This window comes from Heterocephalus glaber, unplaced genomic scaffold (genome assembly GCF_053883595.1).
Source record: "Heterocephalus glaber isolate CG9 unplaced genomic scaffold, H.glaber_assembly_v1.0 deba00000678, whole genome shotgun sequence".
Taxonomy (NCBI): domain Eukaryota; kingdom Metazoa; phylum Chordata; class Mammalia; order Rodentia; family Bathyergidae; genus Heterocephalus; species Heterocephalus glaber.
In genome coordinates this window covers 1,869,253-1,891,180 of record NW_028258157.1, presented here as the reverse complement: position 1 = coordinate 1,891,180, position 21,928 = coordinate 1,869,253, and the positions used below count along the sequence as shown (strand labels likewise).

At 38.2% G+C, this 21,928-nt stretch overlaps 1 protein-coding gene across 1 annotated transcript; it reads right to left on the bottom strand.

Annotated features, from left to right (window-relative positions):
• Nucleotides 1-17,098: 17,098 nt before the first annotated feature.
• LOC147829182 (dnaJ homolog subfamily B member 4-like) lies at nt 17,099-18,127 on the bottom strand. The gene is given in 3 exon segments (XM_087206747.1): nt 17,099-17,324; nt 17,889-17,958; nt 17,961-18,127. Coding segments are annotated over 3 exon segments (231 nt in total). The 5' UTR covers nt 18,097-18,127; the 3' UTR covers nt 17,099-17,299.
• Between the last annotated feature and the right edge of the window lie 3,801 nt (nt 18,128-21,928).

Sequence of the window (21,928 nt, the reverse complement as noted above, 5' to 3'; positions counted from 1 at the left end):
GCTGGAACAAAAAGAGGAAGAAAGTGGGCATTGTGAAATAACTGCAGAGAAAAACAGCAGGAGAAATCAGGGTTACAGGTGGAAGCATCCTCCAGCAATCATCCAGGGTGCCACATGGGGGTAAGGTGACCCGACAACAATTCTGGGCCCATGTGGGAACTGCATGGGCCAGAGCGGATATAGGTGGACCACAGAGGCAAGCTAGGATCTCATGTGTAGTTTGGGAGGACTTTTGTGACTTGAGTAATGGAGAGACAAGGAAGAGAGTAAATATGTGATACATTTTAGAGCTAAGTTGATGGAATTATGACAAGGGGGCCCAAGAATATTCAGACATAGCAATGTTGAGTTTGATGTACCACAAAAACATCCAAGTAAATACGTTCTGTGGGCATTGGAATGTATGGTGGGAATCCCAGGAAAGGGATTTGGCCCTGAGAGATATTAATTTGTGATAATGTTTCCAGTAGGGTAATTGAAGCCACTAGAGTGAATTAGAACTTTGAGAACAAGAAGAAAAATGAGTGTAAGGGAGAGTCATGATGTTCTTTGTCATTTAAGGGAAAGAAAGAAAGAAGAAAAAAAGAAAGAAAGAAAGAAAGAAAGAAAGAAAGAAAGAAAGAAAGAAAGAAAAGAAAGGAAGAAACCAAGCCTGTGGTTTCATGGAAGATCAAGAAAGAGGCAGCTTAGAGAAGAAAATAATAAAAACAAGATTATAATATTTTTTCCCATTAAGTTTATGGGTACATTTTTCAGTATAAAATACAGTTACATTCATCATTGGGATCTTGTACCTTTACATGAGTATCTTGGTTCTTATTTTTTTCCCCTTCCCTTGCCCTCCCTTCACCCCCTCCACTCTTCCCTATTTGCAAGGACCTTGTTTCCATTTTTTTCCTCTTTTCATATTTTTTACTTTCCCTTTTTTCCCTTCCCCTACCCCTCCTAATTCCCCTGGTCTTTTAGATCTTTTCTTCCTGTTACACAATATCAGTTATACATTTTTTAAATTACAATATTAAGATCTAGGAGACATTACCACAAATTTTACAGAATTTAAAAGGATATAGAAAGCATATTACAAAAAATCTTTCTTGAAATAAATTTGACAACTTCTAAGAAGTACCTTGGAAGACAAATTAATGAAACTAACTCTGGAGGAAATACAAAATTTGAATAGCACCTAATAAAGAAAGTATATTCCTAGCTTGAAAACCTACCTATATGACAACAGCAGGCTCATAAACATTTTAACTGATAAATTATATCAAACAATTAAAGGAGAAAAAAAAGGAATACTTCTCCCCTCATTTTAGGAACTCAATACTGTACTAATCCTAAAACTGGATGAAGATAATAGAAGAAAAATGTATGAACATAGATAGAAATTTGTTTAACAAAACAAACTATTGGAAGTCAGATCTGGCAGGATGTAGAAAGTGGTTTTGTTATAGGGATGACAGCGTTGGGTCAGCATTGGAAGATTCACCCCCAAAAGTCATCATTTTAACAGAGGAAAGGAAAAAGCCATATGATTCTGTCACTAGTTGGAGAAAAAGTATTGGACCAAATTCTACAGCTGTTCATGGTAAAAGCTATCAGGAGACTAGAAGTAGAACAGAAACTTCTCAACAGATCAAAGACATGTACTCCGTACTTCCAGCGAGAATGCCTTATATAAATGGAGAAGATACAATGCTTTGTCCTTAAGGTGGGGAACAAGGGCAAATATGCTTACTCTTTATCTATCCATTAAACTTTGAAAGCTAGGCCTCACCAAAATAGTCTGGCAATAAAATGACACAATTAGGATAGGATTGGCAAGGTAGAAGCAAAATCTTTATATGCAGATGAAATTATCATCTACAGACAAAATACTAAGAAATCTCCAGGAGCCCCTAGAACCTGTACTTGAATTTAGCAGGATTAGAAAACACAAGGTATATATAAAAATTCAGGTCTGTGTATACTTGCTATAAATGAAGAATTGGATATTGAAATTTAAAAGCTATGTAGGAGTACAAAGGACCTAGAAAAGTTAAAAACAAAAACAAAAACAGTGTTGGAAGACATTTAGTACCTAATTTTAAGACTTCTTCTAAAGCTACAGTAATCAAGGCAGTGTTGGTGTAAGGAAAGACATATAGATCATTTGAATAAAACAGAGAATCTAGAACTAGAACCACACATATATGGTCCACTGAGTTTTGAAAGATTATTTAACATTAGCATTTTATAGAATATAAACTCAATTCAAGAGCCAAGGAAGAGATAGTGTTTGCAGCAAACGGCACTAGAACACCTGGTATCCATATATAAAAAATTAACCTCAACCCTTTATTTCCATACATGAAAATAACTTGAAGGGATCTATGAATCTAAATAAGAAAGCCTAAAAGTATAAAACTTTAAGAAGAAATTATAAGGGAAAATAATATTTATGAATTCAGGGTAGGCAAGAACTACCTAGGATACAAAAGACACATGATGTATAAAAGAAAAAAATTGATAAATGGGATTCCACCAAAGTTAGAACTTTAAATGACATCATTAAAATGAAAAGTAGTCCTTAAACAGACCATATTTACAATACATATAACCTATGACCAGAATATATAAAGAATTCTTAGAGCTCATTAATAGACAACCCAATTAAAATGTAGACATAAGAAGATGATAAATAGCCAGTATAGCACAAGGAATGGTGTGCAACTCTAGAATCAGAAAAATACTAATCAGCACAATAATAAGATTGAATTATACAGTCATTAGGGAGATGAAGTTAAAAGTTTTAAAAGCCTTGTCATGACTTTTTCTTTTTGTTGGATTCTCCCCCTTTGTGTTTAATTTGTCATGCCCAGTGGATTCATTCTCCTGGCTTTCCTGGGGTTGTGATCCTCATTGTCTTTTCCTAGGGTATTGTCTAAAATTTTTTGGAGTGCTGGTTTGGTATTCATGAAGTTTCTGAGGTGCTCTTTATCATGAAAGTATCTTATTTCTCCATCAATTTTGAAAGATAGTTTTGCAGGGTACATCCATCTGGGTTGGAGGCTGTTTTCCTTTAGGGCTTGAAATACATCACTCCAAACTCTTCTTGCCTTGAGGGTCTGCACTGAGAAATCGGCTGTGATTCTGATGGGCTTTCCTTTGTATGTGATTTGTTTCTTTTCTCTCACTGCTTGTAGAAATTTGTTCTTCTGTTGGATTTCTGGAATCCTAACTATTATATGCCTATGTGTAGATTTTTTTTGATTAAGGCTAGCTGGACTCCTATATGCCTCACTTATCTGTATGTCAAGTTCTTTTCCCCTCCTTGGGAAGTTTTCTGCCATCACTTCTGTGAACAGTTTTTTTATGTCATCTGCACTCTCTCCTCTTTCTTCACTGACTCCAGTCAGTCTTATATTATTCTTCTTTGCATCGTCTAGCAGCTGCTAGATTGATTTCTCATGTTCCCTTACAGTTTTAAAGCAATTTTTCTTTTCCTGGTCACTAATTGCAATCTTTTCTTCTATATCTGAAATTCTATCCTCAGCTTGGTTCATTCTGCTGCGTCGACTTTTGATGGAGTCTTTAGTCTCTTGGAAATCTGTTTGTATCTGTTTTATGGATTTCATTTGTTTCCTATGTTGGGATTCCATCATGTTCCTCAGATCCTCTATTTTTTTAATCTGTGTCCTCTCTAGATTTATTAATCATGTCTTGCACCATGAGCACAATCTTTGCTGTTATCTGAGTAATTATTTCTGATTTCATTTTTCCCAGATCTTCTTTTGTTGCCAGTTCAGAGAGTCCAGGTGGTTGAGTATCAGATTGTTCCATCTTGTTTCCCTTTGGGGTTGCTGTAGGTGATCTGGAAGTCTGTTTTTGAGACTTGTTTATGTGTCTTCTCATTTCCATGGGAGAGGGTGCTTTTGGCGCCCACAGGGCTCACCTTCTCTGCCCTAGGAGCTTTGGATGGTGGGGGGGGAGCTTCCTTCCAGGTGCTGGGACCAGCTGAGCTTCTCTGCCCTAGGAGCCTGGGGTCACGGGGTTATAATATTGACAAATAGTAACTCAAATTTTTAAATTCTCCACACTGATCAGTGTTGTCCACTTTCCAAATGATAATGCTTTGGTCAGGAACCCAGGCTGGGGACAAAGAACTCTGCCCCCTGCATCATGCAGGAATTCCTGTCTCACTGCCTCTGCCACCAAGCTTACTCTGATGTGCTTGGGTCCTCTTCTTGTGGGGTGTCTTTCCAACCCTAAATGAAAAGTATTGGGATCTGCTTTCCCAAGGGACTGCCACACAAATCCAGCAGAGTACCCTCTTTCACTTGCCTCCTTCTCCTTTGGTCCTCCTATTGGTGACAGGGAGATTCCCTTCCTAGGCATTCAGGATGACTGCACACACACCACCCCTGCACAGAGAGGGCTGGCAGCAGGCTTCTAGTCCTGTGTACCCATCCATGCACAAAGCAGATATGACACACCACACAGGGCCTCCCTCAGCTGGCCAGGGTGTGGGAAGGCAGGCTTGCAGTACCAAAAGGATGAGGCCACCTGATTCCCACAGGAGAATATTGACAGGTTTGAATAATTCAGGCGACTGACAAGGAGGCCCAAGTCCACCACTCAGAGAGAAGCAGGCTCTGAGCTGGTCCCTTGTGTGCAGTGTGTACTTGTGGATCAGCAGGGTTCATCCACAAGAGCACAGTGTGGAAGAGAACTTGTAGTTAAGCCATTCACATCTGTCTTGACTTTCCCTAGATGCCAAGGACGAGGCAATATTTTGCCTTCTCTTTGGCCTTTTCCTTTTTCCATGAAAGCCCAGAGAAGAAATATTTAACTAGAAGGATGTGTTGCTGAATAGCTCCCTGATCTATCACTCCTGTTTTCTTCACTACTTCCCATGACCAGAAAGGGTCCCAACAAGCACCTCATAGCCAGTTTCCAACACAAAAACAAAAGCCTTAGACTCAACTGCATCTTTTCTATGACATGGAAGAACATTCTGAGCCAACCCTCCAGGCTTGGCTGTACACATACCAAAAGAAAGGAGGTTGGTGTAACTCTTCATCCTGGTTTGCCTGTTTGATTGGATTAAGAAACTTGAGCAGATTAGTAAAGGCCACTTTTGAGGGGTCATGGAGTGTGACCTTGAATACTATACACAGTTCCTGGCCCCGTCCTCTCTGGCACTGTCCCCAGCTCAGCTTCCCAGCTCTGCCAGCCCATTCTGCCATGATGCTCCTGTCCTGGTGCCTGCCCACCATGGACTGCAACCTCTGTAACCAGAAGCCGAATCAAACCTCTCCTTCTTGAGTGGTGTGAACTGGGTATTGTGATCATGGGAAAGCTGACCAGTACTGATGGACTCAGAAAATGCAAAGCAGCTTAAAGGCTTTCTGTCTAGCTAAAGAGGTCTAGGTTCCATCAGCCCGGAATTTGTATTGGAGGGAAGACTTGGAAGAGCAGATTTCTGGTAGGAATTAGAGTGTGCCATTTAATATTTACCAACATATTACCCCAGTATGATATTTTATGATCTTGGTTCTGTCAGTAAGTTTTGAATGCCTTGCATATATCTGCAATATATCCTTACTATGAACTGAAAGAACTACTTTCTTGAATCTCGGTAATCTTGGTCTTTCTTTCCCCTGATTTGTTTCCATGATTTGCACATACATGACTGAGTAGGTGCCTTCAGAACAAGATAGTAGAGGAAAAACAGAAACCTCAATGCTGGGAGTGGTAGGAAGTTTGTCAAGGTGCAGATATGGAGAAGAGGAATTCAGCTTTGTGTAGAGTCACATTATGTAGAGAGGAGGTCAGAGAAGGCCAGAGGTTTGAAAATTGTCCCCTGTGGGTGGTAGTAAAAAACACAGGGTCCCAGGAGAGTTTCAGCAGTGCACTCCTAAGACAGCCCGGTGCTCTGGACCAGGAGTGGCTCCCTGAGCCCGGTGTGCTGAGCTGGAGCACAGCTGTGCCTTTATGGATCACTCACACCATCGGGAGCGAGCACCCAGCCTCAGGACCCTCATGGTTTCGGGGTCTCCTTGCTCCTCGATGCCTCATCTCCGTCCCCGTCTGTCTGTGGTTTACCGAAGTAAACTTTTTAATTTGTCAAATGTGTCACCAAACTAGTGCCAGTGTATGTTCTGAGCTTTCCCATGGCATTCCTCTTCTCTGGCTCCACAGTCCAAAGCTCTCCAGCCTCTCCTCCAATTACCATCTCTGCTTGGAAATCAAATCTCCAGTACTAATGCAGATATACTTCCAGAATATTCACTTAAAATAATTCAGATTTGGTACTGATCCCTGAAGCCCAAGAAGGTGTTTTCTTTCTGACACATGTGAAGAATCCTGGTGTTGGTTTAGTTCCCAAATTGAGTTTTTTGTGCTTCCTTGGTCTAAAAGGGAAAGTGTAGCATTTAATTACAAATTTAAAATCAGGAGAGAAACATGCTCCTACTCAGTCTCGAAAATGTGCTCTGCCCATTGGAATATTAAAATAACACTTTCCAAATTTGTTTTCTACTTTGCATTTGTGATATTCGCACAGAACTTCAAACATAATGCATCGCTGAGACCCAGCTTACCAAGGTGCTGCAGCAATTCGCTGACGGTCCCTACAACTCACAAAGGAAAGGAAACAAGTGGGAGTGTCGCTCTGAGCGTTGCTCTGAACGAGTTAACTAAACATCGAGAGTGGGTTAGAAAAGCGATCGCTTTATTTAGTTGAGTAATTGCCCTCTCGAATCCCCTAAGATCGTTACTGTAACATGAACTAGGAGATTTCCACTGAGAGTCATAAATGAGTCAATAAAAGGTCATGTTTTTATACACTAAAAACTCTTGAAAGAACAATATTAATGTTGACTCCTAGGCCATGCCCACTCTGGCCCAGTGAAAGGCATTTCCCTCGAGAGTATGCTGCCTTCTGCGTCTGTATTCTTCGCAGCCTGGAGCATGGGTGACCTTGAAAGTCACTGTCAGTATATTGCGATATAATGGTATTGAAGAGAAGCTGCTGTCAAGTTCATGCTGTGGAAGGAGGCCTTGTTCAGTGCCTGCCTGTTGGTATTGGCCGGTTTAATCATGGAAGGAGAATGTCCCCAAAGTCTGCTGCTGCTGTGATACTGGATTTTGGGTTGTTTTCTTTTAACCTGGCAAAGTGGATATTAACAAGGGAGGGAATTTCTCACTATTCTTAGCAGATAAATTGTTGCATTCAGTTGCATTTGCAAAATTGCTATGCAGTTTACTATTACCAAAGAATAGGAAATTTTATTTCTTAAGAAATATTCTAGAACACTGAATACATTATGACCTCTAATAAAACTAGGTCTGATGGTTTTTATAGTTCCAGAATTCATGTCTCAATTACCTGAACTATAAAATGATGTAAGGGGAAAAAAAAAGAATTGGGACTTGTTATATATATATGCACCAACTTCCCACAATGAATGTAATCATTATGTACTGCAAATATGTACTAATAAAAATATTTTAAAAATAAAAAAATTTGTAAAACATATCACATAAGTTAGGCATTATAAAAATCAGAAGTGAAAATGGATGAAAAATAAAACCTTTCACTTAAAAATATGAAAATAAAAACCCTATTACTTTTCAGTTTTGATATGCATATAATTATATATCCAAAAACTTAATCTGTAGATAGCGATTCTCCTAGAACTGGATTGATGTGATTCTTCTTATTATTTTTCTTAAAAGCTAATAAGTAATTTTACTTATACCAAGTTTTTATTTGCTAGAGTTTTTCTTAGCATATTAGAAAAGCTGAATCACAGAAATGTTTGGTTTATAGCTACTACATTTTAACACTAATCTTTTAGGATTTAGGGCCTAAAGCTAAGTGATTATTTTAGATTTAAGAGGAGGGTACATTTATTGATTTTCGATGTTAGGAAAAAATGTTTACGTGCATGTGTGTGTGCATGTGTGTGAGTGTAGTTAAAAATAATGTCATTGTGACTCTAGGCTCAACATTGGAAAGCCAATGAGAATTTTTATTGATTGACCCTAAAGTAAAAGTGACTGAACTGTTTAAAAAATGCAATACTTAAAACTAGATTATGCCAACCAAGAAAGAACAAAAGCTATTCAACATGAAGAGTCCATAAATTGAAGACATCTTTTCAAAATCCCCTTATAAGACCAAAGGGCCAATTTTTTGCACCAATCTTCAGTAAGTTAGTTCTACAATCAGAATCCTTTGGGAGAAGGAAAATCTCAGTGCCACCGGGATCATTCAGATCCTCTCCATGAGTCACCATTGACAAGGGTTCACAGCTCCTATTCATAATCACAACTAATCAGCAACCCCTCCCCTGTCACTTCGCAGACCCCAGAGTTAAGCTCAGGGTTAAGCAGAAGTAAGGTACAACTAGCAGCCATCCCAGAAGGGTACTCCCATGTTCCCCAAGACCTTGAAGCCTGAGTGTTGTCCGGCATCTGTTTTCATTTTGCCCAATCAGTTACAGTTTAAATGAAAATGTCTTGGAAAGGCCTCATGTGCAGATTGGCAGGGCTTTGGGAGGTGACTGGGTGATTGGAACATGGCAGCCATGCAGCTGACTTGCTACCAGGAAGTGGTACCAGGAAGTGGTACCTGGTCACTGGGCACATAACCCAGAAGGGTTTATCTCCTGCTCTCTTCTCTCTCTGCTTTCTACCAGCCATGACGTGAGCAGGGTTCCTCTGCCTGCCATCCTGCTTCTGCCTTTAAGCCTGGTGAGTGTAAACTGAAAATTACCAGACTGTGACCCTCTTCTCCTTTAACTTGTAGGTTTTGGGTGTCCCAACCATGAGAAGGCGACCAAGTACAGTCAGTTCTTATGGCTACCATTACTTATTCCTAGCAATAAAGTAATAGTACCAAGAAGTCAAAGAATCTACTTATATACAGGTGTTTTCTCCCTAGGAATATTCCCACTGGCAAAATCTAAAGTTACAAAAGAAAAAGCAGTGAAATATTCTTTCCTCCAATGCAAGGAGATTAAGCTACAAGGCAAAGAAAATATTCAGGCAGAATGCTGACAGACTGAGTGAAAAGAAATGAAAATTTATGTCACTAGGAAAAATGGAGAAGTTTCTGCTTTAGGAAATTGGGGGAAATGATGTTATTTCAATGACAATGTGTGAGGAATAGAAAAGGTAGGTCTTTAAAATTAATCTTGCTCAGCAGAGCTCCACTAAGTTATTATATATCGAACATTATTGACTACATTTAACAAAGTATTACCATCAAAGAGAGCAACTCCAGAATAAATAAGCCATATTGCAAGAAGTAAAACGGAATTAAAAGTACTGAAATTCTATGGGCCTTCTGGAATGGGAAAAAAGGAGCTGCTTACCAACTCCGGGGAACTGATGATAGAATTTTAAAGGATTTCACAGCAAACACCCAGTAAAATGTCTCAGATGAACCCAATAAATCAAGGCTAAAGTCAGAAGGGTATGTACAGCCTTCCCATAAACCTTTAAATTAAGAGAGAAGCAAGTTGGTGAACAGCAGAGAAATGAAGAAATTTGGGTATGTGATTACCAGTACACGCAAAATTAGAAAGAAACAAGTCAGCAGTCTGACGACTAGAGAAATTTTATTTCCAGAAAGTCAGAAATTTGAACTACAGGAGCCTTTGACTATTTCAGATTTAAAGCAAATAAACAAATGGTTAATAATAATGAAATTTGAGAACTCAGGACTTCACATCAGCCCTGGACAAACCCTGAGGCTCTGTAGCCCTGGGGAAGGGGTTACTCCAATAAGCTCTTGAGTTAGGGCCAGAGGGAATGAAGGGCGAGCAGGAGTCTATAAATGGAGGCCCCGTGGAGCCGCAGGAAATAAATGAGGACTTGGCAGGGGTACAGCCCACCTCCCTCCCGGGCACGAGGCCGGAAACCTTTGCACTCTGTGTCCTCACTTTTCCCCTTTTTGCATGGGTGTTATTTTTAATATATTTCTATTGGTACGTGTTCATAGTACATAATGAATGTATTCATTGTAAGGACTTGGTACATGTATGTGATATTTCTTAATTCTTTTTCTAAGTTTTAGGAATAATTTTTAAAAGTAGAGCATTTTAATTCCTCTTTGAAAAGTAAACTGCTATGGATCTAGAGATTTTTCTAAGCTGCTTGGTAATCCATCCCTTTTTTTCGTATAAAATGAATGAAAAGACCCTAGGTCAATGAGAAGCATCAAGGACAAATGAACACATGGAGAAATAAAAGGAGTGCAAAACTTCGTTTAACCCCTCCCCTCGCCTCCCTACCCATCCCCAGGCCCATGCATATATTTTATATGTATAATATTCATATATATTTTGTATATATATGAATATATATGTTTGTAGTACATGACCATCACATTCTGCATAGAAGCTTGGTGAACAAACACAAAAAATGAAGGTGGGGAGTGTGAATTGAATACAAATATTTATACTTTCTATGTTCCACCACTGGACATAGTGTGTGTGTGTGTGTGTGTGTGTGCGCGCGCGCATGCGTGCATGTACACTCATACTAAAGAATAAATAGTGAGGGCCTGGGGTTTGGCTCAGTGGTTCCACCGCCTGCCTTGCAAGTTCAGGGTCCTGAGTTCAACCCCCAGTACCAAAAACAACAACAACAAAAGAATAAATAATGCGTATACCCTCTTTCGCCTCTGACTTAACTAGAACATATTTTGGTCATGGACTGATTATTAGCAGATAGGCACACTGTTAATCTAAACTACATTCAGAGTCAAATCGCATCATTAGTGTCATAGGGCTAGGAATTATGAACCCGTATTTATTTTTGTCTTATTTTTACTGAAAATTGAAACAACTTCTGATTAGAATTTTAAATGTTTTGAATTGAACTATAAAAATTAACTTCCACACCCTTCTTAATGCAATATGATGAGATCAAATCATCTATAAACTCTTGCTTTGCCAGCTAGCAAACATCTCTTAGGTCCTGTCAGGATAGAACTGTAAAATAAGCTTATTTGCTAACCTAGAAATGGATTTTACAATAAGGTGTCATTCTTGAGAAACCACAAATGAGGTTGTGCTAACTCTGTTTATTTCCCTGGCAATGGCAGAGAAAATTTCCTTGAGCATTTTATAGGATGACTCAGTGTTCACAACAGCAACACTGGAAGTCAACGTTTTCCTTCACATTTTCCCTCATTTATTTAAGCCCCAAGATACTCTGCCTCCAAAGCCAGTCAGTTTCCTGGGGTGAATCAACAGCCACAAGCTGTGAACCACAGTGGAAGGTGGCTTGCTAAGTCGGGCAGGAGGAGTGATCGAGCCCTAATTCAGTGCCACCCACAAACCAAGGATCACTGCCCGATCTCAGGAATAAGAACGGAAACTGGTCTTGTGTCATACTTGAAGTCTCTTTGCTTTCGCGAATATGTAATATTTGATCTTCATTAAAACAAGGGAGAGGGAAGCCTCCCCCCACCGTCCCCTCAGGGCCATCCCACTGGGGTTCCAGACAGGAGTATTCCATTGGCAGGGAGAGCTGGCTTAGCAGAGCTTGGAGCCAGGCTTTTCTTTCTACACTCGGCGGTCCAAGGTTCACTTTGGCATTGTCTGAGGATTAGGACCGTCCTGCAGCACTCTGAGGACTTGTTACAGGAAGGCAAATCCAGTGAAGACCGGGCTCAGTAAGAAGATGTGACTCATGCTGAGGATGAATCCCTGCACAGACAAGTCTCTGAAGAAGGTGCTCCTGCAGGTGGAAGGTGGTGCCCTTCCAACAGGTGGGAAGAGCAGCAGTGGTGGGCTCCAGTCTGAGGGACGCTGTGGTCCACAGCTGGTTGTCACAGCCTTCGCACAATCCCCTGGTGCCTATTCTGTCCCCATGCGCGGCTAGTCCTTTGTGGTGTCCCAGAACTCATGAGCCCTCTCCCTGAGATTCACACCCTGTCCGTGCACTTCTAGCTAAAGTTTGCAGCTCTCATTACCAATGGGATTCTGGGTGAGAGTCACCGTCTCAAGTCCATACCACCAGTTCAGACTCCTCTGCTTGGCTCCTCTGCTCCACACATGCTCACTCTACAAGGCCACACTGCCACACTCCCTGAAACAAAAATCTGATACCATTCCAGGAGATGCCAGGCTTCTTCACATAGAGTTCTACCTGCCTGGAAATCTCCTGCTCAGCCCCATCCATTAGCACAAATATTATCCGAATAATCTCTCCACATAAATGCTTCTTAAATGTCTTATGACTTCATTTCCCTCTGGATTAGACTGGCCTTTTCCCTGTTTTCTGTAAGGAAATAATCAAATATCCACAAAATCTCATTGTACTCTAATGGAAGAGTTCTTGCCTTTTCCTTTGGTAATCCTGTTTGTATTCTGAACACACTGATTCTAGCATTATCAAATGACATTATCATTTTATTTATGAATATATCATCCCTAAATGAATGAGATGCTATGGTTCTTAAAAACAGAGCAAGCAAAAACCATGAGCTACAACAGCCCACTACAAATAGTTTACCTTTCCACTATCAGTGATGGTGCTTGATCAAACATACACGCATCTTTCAGACTGATACATATTTATCTGAAATTACCCTAGCTTGTATCCTATATGCTACAGTTCTAATTATCCTGGGATGCTATTCACATTGCATTGCTATTATGAAACAGTTGGTGCATAGTGAATGATACAAATAAATTTTTGATGTAAAATATATTCTGCATTATTCCAGACAAGAAAAGAATTCAGTTTCCTCACTGTTCTTCCAGAGCACTATAAATATGAACAAGAGCACAGAATATTGTTTTTCATCAAACAAGGGAAATATAATGATTGTTTTTTGTTTTATGTATTAAAATGTTCAATGTCTGTGCAGAAATAAAAGTCCTAGGGAATACTGTGTTCAGGAATGTTGTAATTATTGGATGACTTTTGCTACTTCCCAGTGAGAACAGAGGGGAAAGCAGATTTGACTTTTCCAGGTCTTTAACAACCCTGGCATTTGGTCTGCATGGGTGGCAGTATTGGAAATCTCTCATGGCAATGCCAAAGTCATTAACCAGGTCAACTAGACTAAAGCTGAGCATGGAAACAATGTCTAGAGAAGCAGCTCAAGCTTTTCACTCACCACTCCTCAGGAAAGAACAGCATTTTCCATGATCAAAACCCAACCCAAAGACCACCACGGTGATAATCCTGCAGAGGAGGAAAAACTTGCAAAACTACATTTGTTAACAGTAATCATCTAATGTTAGGAAAATTGATTACTTTAAAAATAATTTGAGTTATTTTACTTTAAAATGTATATAAAAATGCCCCAGCCTTCTAGAAACAAAAGGAAATATTTTTCTATATTTCAGGAAAAATATCATGGCATAGGATTCTCAGACTTACTGTTTCTTACTGTAAAATTAATGGAAGACAATGTTACTTGATAGAAAGTAATTCATATGTTGTTTTCATTTACAAAATATTCATCTCAAATTTATAATTTTTCAACTTTAAATGTTAGCTAAATATATGCTTGCTGTGCATCTGTAAAGTTTTTAGTTTTTATTTTGCTCTGTTTATCGGTCATGCTGAAGTTTACCTGGCAAGTTGTTTTATGCAAAGTGAGCTCTTAGGATGTTATCTATATAATTTTATGATTTTATGAGTTAAATGTTCATAATGGCTATTAACGTAATTTCTATTTCCTTTAAATATACTGGAAAAAAAACCCTGATGATTTTGTGTCTTGCACTGTGAAGTACCAAGTAATATACAGGAACAACATTACATAATATATGTGTTTCATTAAAATATGTGATTCCAGTATTTTGTGGGCCAGAACATGAATTATATTTCCAACATCACCTCATAAATTTATAAACTGGGACATGTAATACTACCCTAATGCTTTCTTTTCAAAATTAAGAAATCTAACAATATCCTTTTTTTAATGTACATCCTTAGAACTGTGACAATGTAGCCCATCTCAAAATATATTGGGTGTGATTGATTTAAGACATTTAAAAAAATCTAGGTCCTTTTAAAGTAATATTTTGAAAAATCTAAGTAAAATTAGAGAATACCACTCATTCTCCAAAGTGAATTCTAAGTATGAGCAGTCAAAATTTAAAATACTCAGATTCAAAACTCATAGTATGATCTCTTCCACAGAAATACAGATCAATCAAGTGTTTAATATATCACTATTCTACTTTCCCATCAATTACTACATTATTGATAATACATTTTATATTTCAATCATATATGTATTCATATATTTCTATAAATAGAAATGCTCTATATTAAAATGATATTTTAGTGAAATAAATATTAATACTTTAAGGAAAAACTACTTCTAAAAGTGTGATAAATTCATGCCAGATTATCCTATAGAAATATCAACAGTTTAAAATATCTTCACCAGTATCTAAGAGAGGCTATTCTAGCTCCTCAAACAGAATACATAAATTTTTAAATCACTGCAATCTAGGTGAAAAGTCTTTCAGTGTCTCATTAATTTTCCATTGCTTATTTTCTTGTGCATATTTTTCATTTATAGCTGGTTACTTCTTTTTTTGTTGTTATTTCTATCATTTGAAACCTATTAAATGATATGTTTTATATTTGCCCTCCACCCCAACTAATGGAAGGCCAAGGCACAATAAGAAAGAGCACAGAACATGCAGCTGTGGGGCACCAAAACCTCCTTTATACACCACAGCAGCAGGGAGAATGCAAGGTGCTGTCACCCTTCCTTTTCCAGGCCAGTGGAAGACTTTTGTCAGGACGGGAAACTGACCGTCCCTCCAACTGGCAGATTGCCTTGCATGAACCATTGTCTACAGAACCTGAAGAATGTCTCTGCAGGGAATTCCCTTCATTCTTTGAGATTACTTTACCCTGGGTTTTACCATAAATTGAGATGAAGAACACTCCAACTAAGCTATCATTCTTGCTCATGTTCATACTTGGGCAAGCCCTTTGTAGTCTGGCCTAGGCCTCACCTTTTTGAGAAAAGAACTCTTCTTTGAGAAGCCAGCCTTCCTGTCTTAGTTGGTGCACTGGCTTGGGTGCGCTGTGAGAGGGCTCCTGTGACCAAGGCCCGATCACTCAGAGAACTCTTCTCCCGCTCTGTGATTGAGGATGAGCACATGGCACAGTCAAAACTAGCTGGAGCTTACATAAGTCTTTCTCCTGTGGGAGAGTGGATAGCTGGGAAAGTAGTATTGTTCTCTGAAGTTACCAGCAGCTCCCTTGCCACTGTGAGGAAATAGTGTCTGCAAACATCCAAGTGTCTGAAGCCAACTTATGGGAACACTGAACAGAGCAATAAAGAAAGTTCAGATGTTCTCTTATTTACTTTCTTGTCACTGCAACAAAATACCCCACATCCACAACTTGGGGTTTTGGGGGACATTCTGTACTGAAATCTTAACATTCCATCCATGACCCCCAAAAGACTCATGTTCGTTTCATGATGCAAAGTTCATTTTTCCATCTCTAAGCATCACAAACTCTTTAACATTCCAACATTGCTGAAAAGTCCAAAGTTTCCCGAGACTCAAGGCAAACTCAGCTTTGGGTTCCTGTAAAAATAAAAAAACAAAAAAAATAAACACTTTCAGCATACCACTGTGGGGTAAGCACTGCACTGATGAGCACACAACACTGTGAGCCAGTCTTCTTCCAAACTCTCCACCTCCCATCTCATGAGATTTTGGAGGAGATTCTTAATTGAAAGTATAACAGACATCATAGTTTAAACACATGAATCTAGCTATAACTAAGTTTTCCAATTAAATGAACAAGTACATCTTCCTTTTATATAAGTTCATTTATGTTATTTTTATATTAATATGAAGATCGTTCACACTGCAATTATTTATGTCTCTCTGGGGTTTTTTTTGTTTTTTTGTTTTGGTACCAGGGATCGAACTTGGGTCCTTGCTTATTCATGTCTCTTTTTCTCTTGGGTTATGATTTTTTCATCTGTTTTGTTTACAAGTATTCTCTTTACTTTTAAAATAGAAACACTTTTACATACTATTTTTCTTTTTTTTTCTTTAAATGTAAATATATTTAAAAAATTAAAACACCCAAGAAATGCAATCTATACATATGAAAAAGTAAAATATTTATATGCATAACAAGTAGTAGCAACGTTATCCATAAGGAGCAGTTAGTGTTTATTTTCCCCGTATTTCAGTTTAACACCATAGTGGTAGTTTATTCTTTTTAGGGAAATTATATAAGGTTACATATAGCATATTATGAGCAAGTTGTAGAAGAATGTATAATTGGAAAATTAATTTCAAATAACAGTATTTTCTCTAAAGACACATTTATTATTAAACAAACTAGTTTAAACTAGTGGACAACAAAATGAGCCTATAATTTATTAAGTTCAAGATATATAGTCAACTTGCATAAAATTACATATGGTATTTTAAAAACAGCCTATTTCTAAAATATCAGTAATTCAGGCAATCGGGATTTCTACAGGAGATAAACAGCTATTCACTTTTTACAAAGAAAAAGTCTGCATTAAGAACGTTACAACTATATTTTTAAAGTATGCTATCACATTTCTTAATAAGTCCAATGGTGAAACATGTTCTTAGTTTATTCTTCTATTGGTACTGGCCCTGAACTAGCACTTCAGTAGGTGATCAAATCTAATAACCGCATTTCCAAATGGCTTTGGCTTTTATTCTCTTCTAGAAGTTCATATGACATGTATAGTTTAGTTCAGAATTGTTAATTTCCATTACAAATGGGAACTTATACTGACAAGATATAAGAAATAAAGTACTTGGATTGTCTACTACTTTATTCAGAACTTATCTATAGACACCACAAAATCAACTTTTACACATAAGAAAAATACTAAGAATTTCTGATTTGGGAGAAATGAAATAAAATACAGTGAGTGGTTTTTCTCTTCATCTCTATCTGTAAAAATCCCTTTGCCTATTTATTTGACCCATCTCTATTCATGCAATTTAATGAACCCTCAAAAGAATTTACACATCTTTATACAGAATTCACATCTACACGAGTAAACTGTCAGTCCTTTTATATTTTCAGTGCCTTATCAAAATATGGGGCAGGAAGATGTTTCCTAAGAACTTCTTTGGATGATGAAGATATAGTATCTGGGAAGCACACATCAAATTCTATTAGAAGGTCACCATGCTGGTCAGGATTTTTTGGAAATGGCAGCCCATATCCAATGATTCTTCTCCTCATTCCAGGTTTCACAATATCATTTATCGACATAGGTATATTTCTTCTATCCATTGTTGGCACATTAATTGAGCAGCCACACAATGCCTCTTGTAAACTAATTTTAGCAGTATAAATTATATTTGATCCATCTCTTTTGAACTTTGGGTGATCTTTGTCTTTAATAATGAAAACAATATCTGCTGGAATACTATTTGGTGTTTCATCTCCTTCCCTTGGAAAAGTAAATTTGGTGCCTTCTTTCCACACTTTTTTGATCTCAATGGTGAGAATTTTGTCCTCAGATCTGTAACTCCTTCCATCAGGGTTTAATCTTTTTCGAGAAATTTTCATTCATTTGGTGCAACCGCTGTATATTTCCTCCAGTGAGACTCGAAGTTTGTGAATAACAGGGGGGCCTTGTTTAAAATGGGACGGCCCCACAGAATTCCAGTCTCTCAGATACCCTTTCATGCTGAATCCAAAGGCACTGAAGGGATCTCCATCTATTTCCATCTCTTCAGAATCTCTGCCACCACCCATCCGTCCTCCAAAGAAAATTTCAAAGGGTTGGAACCTCCAAAAAATGCTGCAAATGTAGCATGAGGATCACTGTGAAAGCGTACCAGAAGGTACCTCCTTGTCCATCAGTACCTCCTGCTCCTCCTTTCAACCCTTCTTCCCCAAACTGATCATATATTTCTCTCTTTTTGGGATCACTCAATACTGCTTAAGCTTCTGCGACTCTTTAAATTTTTCCTCTGTCTGAGATTTGTTCTTGACCGGATGAAATCTGAGGGCTTGTTTTCGGTAAGCCTTTTTAATATCTTCATCAGAGACTCCTTTCTCAATTCCCAAAATGCTGTAATAGTCTTTCCCCATTTCGAATGCCTTGAAAGGAACTTAAGTTGCTCTCCCTGAGATCAAATGCAGGTCCTTGTGCTTGCACAGCAGGTGGCGAAACCAGGCAAATAGTTTTTTAATGAACCCTAACAGTGGTCAGCTACTAGTGTGGCTGGAAACTGCCAGAAGGGGTCAGTGATTGGAGCCCCTTTTTATATTTAACTTTATTATTATAGTCATGACTTAATATTTTCGTTATACTTTTCTACTGGGTGTGTAAGGCCAAGTTAAAGTGAGACCTGAGTCAATCAAAATTAACCTCTTGCTAGCTGTCAAGGTCAGTTAAGTGTCTTCAGACATTGCTTTGGAGCCCTACAGTCTCAGCTCTTTGTCACCGTCAGCCTTCAGGATGGTCACAGCCTTGCTTGACCATGTTGCTTTTGCACACCCAGCCTTTCTTAACAAGTTTAAATCACAACATTTATATTTATATACCTATTGATGCCGGCTTTTTCTTTCTTTCTTTCTTTCTTTTTTTCTTTTTTTTTTTTTTTTGGTACCAGGGATCAAACTGGGGACCTTGTGCTTTCGAGGCAGGTGGTGGAACCACTGAACTAAATCCTTGGCATGCAGGCTTTTTCTAATGCAACATATTTTTAATATTTCTGAGACACATCTTTGATATCTGTAACTCATCTTTCATCTCCTCTGTGGCTTTCTCATCTTTTCAAAACTGGTCCCATTCCTGGGTTTCTTGCTTTTGTTTTTGTGGGCCTGAGCATAAAATCCGGGGCCTCATTCTTGCATGACAGGTATGAGCTACCACTGAGCTACACTCCAGCTCCCAATCCTAACACAATATTGAAAAGATGGATTAATAAAACGAGTCCGAAGAATTGTACTCAGTCTACTCTGTACTTAAATACCTTAAGTTTCTATAAACTTGAAAAGAGTTTTTATGAGAAGTGGACTTGTATGCTTAAAATATAAAGAAAAGGTGATGATCATGTTAACCTTTCAAAAAACAGGGCCAGGGCTGGAGATTTAGCTCAATGGTTCCAGCACCTGCCTCTAAAGCACAAGGTCCTGAGTTCATTCCATGGTACAAAAAAAAACAGGGCCACCTACTCCACAGACCTTGGTGATGATGATTCAGCATCTCCTCCTAAGTGGCTCTTCTTGGCATATTCTAACAGCTATGGTTTTCTAGTTCTCAAAACTCTACTTTTTTGCTTGTTTGTTTTTGTTTCGAGACAGTGCTTCAACTAGGTAGTTCAGACTGACCTTGAATTCACTATGTAGCCCAGGCTGACTTTGAACTCCCAGCAATCCTCCTGCCTCAGCCTCCAAAGTGCTGGGATTACAGGCATGTGACATACTATTTTTCTTTTAATTATACTTTTAATACTTTTGTCCTAAAGCTTAGATATTTTATGTTTCTATGTAGTTGAATCTAATCTTTATGGCTTCTTTCCTGGAAACTATGGTTTGCAGTCTTTACTTACACACTTCATCCATTATTTTAAAAAATCCTACCTGGAAAATTCTGGCTAAATGGTCCTGTTTTTCTGGATCTCTCTTCTTTTTTTATTGCTTTCTATGTCTTTCAGATGGTACAAACTCATTTTGTTTAATTTTTTACATATTTTGATTTCTTTATTTTTATCTCTTCATAGTTTTCCTTTTTCTTCATTTTTATAGTTTCAGTAGTACGTCAGTAGAATTTTAGCATCATTTTATCATGTTCCTTAAAATAATCTTTGAATTCTTATTATAGCTTTACTAAATATGTAAATTAATTGATATTTCTATTTTCATATTATTGAATTTTGCTATTTGAGAGTATCAGATACCTTATCTGTTCTTTCAATATCTCCAATGATAATTGAGTACTTCACAAAGAAGATATAATATTTCCTTTTCCCAAAGGAACTTGACATAGTATTTTCTTTCTTAAATTATTTTCATCTTTAATTGACACACAATCGTACATATTTATATGACACTGTGGTATTTCAATACACATACATACAATGTACAATGATCTAGTAGGACAATTAGCATTCTGTATCACCTTGACATTTGTTATTTCTTTGTGCTGGAAACATTCAAAATCCTTTCTACCAAAGCTGTTGTGAAATTTCCAAGTAAGATTTGTCAGCTGCAGTTACCTCCTGTGCTACAGACACTGGAAGTTAGTCCCCCTGCCCAGCTGAACCTCTGTACCCATTGCCACCCTCTCTCACTGCCCTTCTGCCCAGCATCATACTATTCTTTGGAAAATTATTTTTCTATCATATTACAATATAGTATATTGTGAATATATTAGAATTTGGCATATTTCATATTATAAAAAAGTTATCTCATACAACTTTTAATAATTATTCTAGTAGATCTTTTGCAATTTATTGGTACAGTTGTTTTTTGTACATTTTAAGAATTTTGTGGGGCCGGGGATTTAGCTCAGTGGTTCTGCCGCCTGCCTCACAAGTGTAAGGACCCGAGTTAGATCCCCGGTATCAAAAAAAAAGAATTTTGTGTATTCCTTTGTAGTACTCACATCAGTTATATGTGTCTTTGAACTGCTTTACATTTCTAGCAAATGGATACACAGTAACTGAGGAGAGTACTTATTGTATTTCTAAAATTAATGGAAAAGCTTCAAGAGTTTCAAGTAGTACCCCGATGCCTGTAAGTGTACACATTTGTGTGCAGCTGTGTATACTCACGCACTGAATCCACCTGGTAGCACCATGTTTGGATTGACAGGGGAAGCCTTGGAGCAGAGCTGTGAGCGTGATTTTCTACAGGGCAGGCACTGAGCAGGAAGCTGTGTGGGTACCTTGACAACTGGAGCAAGCACTGACTGATACTGTCAGACATTCTGACTGGGTAGAGATTATAGTTTTATGTTATAAATGTGGCAAGTCTGTAAGAATAAATGAGCTTATGCTATAGTAACAATATGCTGTGCTAGCAGTATGAAGATACCGATTATTTTAAGCACACTGTCTTTTCCGGTTCACTCTAGATGAACACCCCAAGTTGGTCGTGGTCCTGGTTTTCATCTGCTCCATGATACTGTGATTCCAGCCTGAGTTAGCTGCTGCTGAGAGGGGAAAAACCTGGCAAAGCATTCGGTGGTTCTTACGCCAAAACAAGTCCATAACAGTTCAGATGCTGAACAATCACCTGACCTAGATTAATGCCTATGGGGTTGAGAAACATGATTCCTCCCCAGGAAGGGGTAGAAAATAGCTTCCAATTGAACTTACAGCAACTAATTCATAGTGCATAGGAACAGAAGTGGGACAAACAAAACTTATTGGCAGGTTTGTCTTGCAGACTACCTTTCTGCATTATTTCATGCTCTTCAATTCTAAATTCTAGTTCTAAAATCATGTGGTTAATGGTCTCCATCTCACTGAACCAAGTAATATAGCTGATGATAGCTCTAAACTTTCCAATGTCCTTTGGGAAGCAGAACTGCACAATAGCTTTGGTGGTCTTCCAGAAGACTCACGGAACCATAAATCTTGAGTGATCATTAGATAAAAACTAGAATTAAAATTCTTTCCTGAAAGTCAAGACAAACACACAATCTCATGTTTTTAACCTACAACTATTCTAAATTTGCCTAGGCATCCCTACTACTCGGCTTGGCTTACATGTTATATTCATTTCTAGGTATTATATAGAAGAGATAAATTAATTCTAAAATCAGTTCCCCACATCAAATAATAGTCTTCAAAAATGCCAAGCAATTTCAATAGAATAAATTTCATTGATTTGTCACCTGTCAGCATTCCTTGCTAAATGCTTGCTTTGCCTTGTTGATGTCTTTCTCATCACCTGAAAGCACTCAATGAAG